The 5,314-nt window shown below is 43.8% G+C and overlaps 1 protein-coding gene across 1 annotated transcript; it reads right to left on the reverse strand.

Moving 5' to 3' along the window:
• Window positions 1-268: 268 nt before the first annotated feature.
• Window positions 269-4,989, reverse strand: nr4a1 (nuclear receptor subfamily 4, group A, member 1). The gene is made up of 7 exons (XM_070910327.1): window positions 4,903-4,989; window positions 3,251-4,049; window positions 2,982-3,111; window positions 2,728-2,891; window positions 2,427-2,629; window positions 2,111-2,289; window positions 269-1,507 (listed from the first exon to the last, which is right to left on the reverse strand). Exons 2-7 carry the CDS (start codon window positions 4,037-4,039, stop codon window positions 1,251-1,253), a joined length of 1,722 nt encoding a protein of 573 aa, XP_070766428.1. The 5' UTR covers window positions 4,040-4,049; window positions 4,903-4,989; the 3' UTR covers window positions 269-1,250.
• Window positions 4,990-5,314: the final 325 nt, after the last annotated feature.

Below are 5,314 nucleotides of genomic sequence, written 5' to 3' on the forward strand. Positions count from 1 at the left end.
GGGAGGTGGACGGGGGGACATTTTTCAGCAGTATGTTCTGATCTATTGCCACAAGAAGAAGTTACACTTGACTCGGGCTGGTACAGCAGGTTACTCAGCGCTGCCACACAATGGAAGATTAAACAGTAGACTAAAGTAGAAAAATTGTTAATTCAGTGTTTATAATGTTTATAATTTAGACACACACACAACCTCAACTACAGTTACTACATAATTCAATATACTTCTCTAAATATTCAGAGAAAAGATGACAAAAGCAGTTGGAATATGCAGTTTTAAATTTTTATTTCATGTTTAGCTGCAGTAAAATATAACTTCTTACTATGTAAAAATAACAGGCCCAAAAGTACATTTTCCCCAGACAGCAGAATACAGTTCATGTGGCATTTACACCAGCAGGTTTAAAAGAGATTCAAAATAATTTACATACAAGACCAGTGTATAAGACTGTACTGGATGATACACAGTATATTAGCTGCTCAATGTCTATTCATGATACATGAATGATACTACTGAATAATTCTGTAGGTTTAACCTACTTTATTAAATACAAAGCAAACTGGAGGTTGAGTGACTGATGCTTTGGACGTTGATGCCAGTGGACTCGCCAAACCTTCGTTTTGGGGGCTAGAAAGTGTGTTTGAATGACAAAGTGCTTCTGTGAAATGCTGGAGCTCCTGAAGTATTTAATCTAAACAGAAATATAATGACGACCACTTCTAATACTGAAGATATCACAATAGTGCTTTGTCTGATATTTTATGTGCAATTTACAGTCAAAATCAAAACAACATTGTTACAAAAAAAAAGCAAGATTATTGTGCTCATTACATCCTCGAAATTTTGGCGCAGATATTATTCATATTTAATTTGTAACTGTTTGGAAAGTGCAATCATCTTCCCTCCATCAGAAATGTTTCCATTCATGGCACCTTGTTGTATGTAAACAGTCACCATTTGGTCCATGAGCTGGCCTGTCTAATTCCATCTGCAGAGAACACAATATCCTGGAAACACAAACTAGGAAGAGCATTTTGCGATGGCTCCACATACATGTCGAAAGTTTTATAACTCATTCACTTTGTTATTCAGAAGTAGCCCTTTTTCCTCTGGAGCTGAACAATCCCTCGGAATTACTGTTCTTCTTGCAGTTTCACTTACTACTACCTGATTTATGAGTCTCTTCTCTTTGGCTCTCATATGAACTCCAGATTTTATATCACAGATGGTCAATCTCCCATCTCACTCACTCAAAACGGAAGCGTGTCCATGAAGATTTTGTCCACAATCGGTGGTGGAGGAACAAGATCTTCTAATTTAAGGTAAAAGATACGCTGGAGGCCTTGAGTGCACAGAGTCCTGAGCTCAGGCAGCTTCCCGAGAAGTCTGGACAAATAATTGGGCCGCAACGAGTCTGAGCCGCAGCCAGAGACGTGATCTTTCAGGCAGGTGATGAGCTGGTTCTGCAAATCCTCCACACGTGCTGGCTCTTTAAGACCATGTCGGTCTGCAGAAGAAAATAAGATACATGTCAGAGTCAGAGTGAGCCTTATGCTTCATTATTTTGACCATATGCATATACATATACATAACACACACTGATAATAGAGAAACCGTGCGGGGACAAATCTGATTGATAGGATTCATTTTTTAATCTATTAATTTCCTCTTTGCTCATTTGATTTTAATCAGCTTTAAAAAACACCACAACTCTGGATTGTATAATATGTGTATACAAAATATATTATATAACAACTATATTAAGTGGCATACTACAGTACTAAACTAAGCTTGGAACAATTCCTTTGCCTTAAATGTAAACCTGCATTGTGGTTATGTTTAGTCTGCTGTGATATATTATACATCATCTCTGCACTATACGTGAGGTTGTGTTACATTTTGTCGAACACCTGTCGTGTCAATCCTGTGTTGTGTAACTGCCTTGTATTGTCACACCAATGTAACCAGATTCCTTGAGCAAACGGTTGTCCTTGCTGAATAAAAATAACTCTGATTGTGATTTAAGTTGGAGGTGGAAGGGTGGGTATAAGCCCAAAACATCTAAAGTTAGACGTGTTAAATAGTGTTAAAGGTTGAGTGAAGCTCTTACCAGTGATTATGACCAGGGCTGTGAGACAGGAGAAGGAGGAAACGTCTAGCTTCATGCGATGGAGGGTTTGAGAAAACTCCAAGATGGAGTCAATCCAGTCCCCAAAGCCTCGCACACACTGCGTTTTGTGAAGCACGGCCCCATTGCAGAAGATGAGCTTGGCCATTTCAGGATTGGAACTTCAAAAAGAAAAAAAACAACATAGTTTGTTGATTTTATACCAAGCTTCAGGAATATTACATGTAAGTTGTACAATAAACATGATTAAATTCATCTGTGTTACATGCCAGTGTTTTTGCTAGGAAGCTGCGCTCACCGATACGCAAGTCGCAAGATGAAGAGCTCAACGAACGCAGATTCAAGCAGCAGCTCCTGGTCTTCTGAGCAGAACTCAGAGAAGCCTGGGATGCTGATCGCCCACTTCCTGATGACCTCCATGGAGGCAGTGAGTAAGTCGTAAAACCGTTTGATGTCACTTGCATCCTCTTTCTTGTTCGGACTGACTTCTGTCTCTTCATACTGAAATTGCAGAAGGCAGAAAAGTTCAAACTGATGCCTCAGAGGGTAATCAAATATTCATTTATGAGTTGTTTTTTTAAATTTTATTTAGTTTTTACCTTGGAATAATCCAGTTTCCCAACTCCTGGATTTGAGTCAATGTGGGCCCTCACAAGTGAAGCGATCATGCTCACTGGGGACACAGTGGTTGTCATGTCCTGGGCGACTTTAGGCTTGGAGGGCAGGCGACCTCTTCGTCCTTTCAGGCTATCTGTTCTCACAACTGGAAAAATGGTGACATCAGCTGTTACTTTAAGCTCAGCGTTACCGTCCTCATTCTACCGCCATTCATCTGGGTTTGTACCGAACTCACCTTCCCTCACCATGCCTACGACTAGACACTTCTGGAAACGGCAGAACTGGCATCGATTCCGCCTCCTCTTATCCACTGGACAGTCCTTGTTGGCAAGGCAAACATACTTTGAATTTTTTTGTACTGTGCGCTGTGAAAAAGAAAGAAGAGTTACTCTAAACTCGTCTCAAAGACAGGCACAAAACATTCAGTTAGATGACACATGATTTTGTTCAGTCTTTGTAAAGAAACAGATTAATTGGCTGCATAGACAAGTCAGATTTCTTTACCTTGAAAAACCCTTTGCATCCCTCACAGGTGCGAACCCCATAGTGCTGACAGGAGGCGTTGTCCCCACACACAGCACAGCAGCCCTCATTTCCACTTGGACTTTTTAACTTGGGTGATAAGCTTCCATCCAGCTGGTCAGTGCCATCGAGGCTACGTGCTTGCTCCATCACCAAGGCGGGGAAGGTCAGGGCAGATGGGCGAGGGTGGGCCAAAGTGAAAGGATCCTGCTCTCGTAAGTGTGATTGACCCATATGAGACATATCCTCCACAGACCCTGAGCCGAAAGTGAAGAAAGAGGGCGCGTGTGGCACTGTGGTCTCCTCTGTCCCCCAGTACCCTGGACTTGGCGAGTATGGGCCGAAGGCGGAATCCCAGTTTGACGCATGCTGACTCTGGAACCCGGGGGTTGAAGGAGACGAGGCCGATGCTGGGCTGCCAAAATAATCTGACCCAGCAGGGGACACGGCCTCGTCTGGGTAACTCAGCGTGAACGCTCCAGGGTAGCAGCCGTAAACCTGGAGGTCATCCAGCTTGAAGGGGGTCTCCTGGCCCGACGACGGAGTGACGTGGGCAGGGGCGGCGGTGAACTGACAAGAATACGCGTCGAAGTCGGCCAGCTGAGTGCCCACCAGGGAGCTGATGCTTGGCAGGGATGGAGCAGAGAGGTGGTCCCGTGGGCTGCTCATATCGACAGCCAGCCTGGAGATGAAGTCTGTGGTTTGAAGCTCGGGGCTGCCAAGGTTGTTCTCATGGGGCTGTGATCCATGCTGGGGGTGTATGCAAGTCATGACTGCAAGACTGAAAAAGACGTAATCACAAATGTCAGATTATTAAAAGCTTCTTTTTCTGATCTTTTTCTGAAACCTTCAAACCATGGCTGAATTAACCTGCTAAGGGTCCCTCGTTTACCCCCTCTCTGTGCGCTGTATTCACTACAGTATTCATGTGCTGGAATATTATATAGGCCCAGGTGTTGCTGTGTGGTAGTTCAAGCATCAAGACAATGCAGGACCCTCCTTAAGGCCCTTATGATGTCAGTTGATATTGTACTTTAGTAGCAAATCCTTGTGCACAAAGTTACATTTTAAAAGGTAAATTTAATTCAATTTTTAACCTAAGTTAGGCTACCATAAACCAATGCCACATGGTGGAGGCCCTTGGGGGGGGTGTGTAGGGCCCTGGTGCAGTTGCCCAGTTGGTAATCCATCCTTGCCTCAAGCAAGACAAACTGCATAGAAATTAATAAGCATCCTTCACTTAATGAGAACACCTATAAAGTGCTCTGCTCTTCATCATAGCAACAGTAACTCATCATATATGACTGTGTAGTAAATGTAGTCAGCTGCACATGCCTGGGACATACTGTAAGTGGGGTTGACTTTCAGACAGGGGCACAGTGCCGGTGCGACTTCCCTGGTGCACTTTCACTTCCAAACTTTATTCTACAACTTAAGCTCGTTTTGGTAGAGATGTAAATAGACGGCGACATATAATTTATTTGTGCAAAACGCTTTGCTTTCTGCTCAATAAAGGGAGAAGAGGCGGCTGATTTCTGTTCGATGTCATCATTTATGAATATAATATGAACATTTAGAAATAAGGAGTTTCCGCATTCAAGTCCGCTGTATTAAAAACCATAAATATGTCTTACCTGTTAGGCCCGTCTACAAGTGTTTTGAACTGTCTGTACTCCACAAACGACCGTCGGTCATCCTCAGTGTTTCCCGGCTGAGGAGCAGTCCCTCCGCTCACATCTCTGCAACGCATTTATACTGTTAGCTTCATTGTACCCATGACGCGAGAGAAAGGTTTCCATACAAGGCTGGGCGGTGGGCGGGGAGATTTCCAGCCTCCGGCCAATCACAGCGCGCGTTCGGAGAGAATAGACGATCGATGACGCACTTCGGGATTCCGTTGACGCGCGTACAGCGAAGAACCGCAGCATTGTCCTCCTGAAACACAGTCACACGCACACACTCACAGACACATGGCTTAATAAAACTCGATGCAGCTGAATATAACTTGATGTTTTGAGCAGGAAGAGGCTGGTGCGCCTCCACATG

Source organism: Enoplosus armatus, chromosome 8, assembly GCF_043641665.1.
Source record: "Enoplosus armatus isolate fEnoArm2 chromosome 8, fEnoArm2.hap1, whole genome shotgun sequence".
In the NCBI taxonomy this organism is placed as follows: Eukaryota; Metazoa; Chordata; class Actinopteri; order Centrarchiformes; family Enoplosidae; genus Enoplosus; species Enoplosus armatus.

Coding starts and splice junctions, on each gene's coding strand:
- nr4a1 (XM_070910327.1), bottom strand. CDS start 4,039: ATGACTTGCATACACCCCCAGCATGGATCACAGCCCCATGAGAACAAC. Junction 3,112..3,250: donor GATGCAAAGGGTTTTTCAAG/GTAAAGAAATCT, acceptor TCTTTTTCACAG/CGCACAGTACAAAAAAATTC. Junction 2,630..2,727: donor GGAAACTGGATTATTCCAAG/GTAAAAACTAAA, acceptor CTGCAATTTCAG/TATGAAGAGACAGAAGTCAG.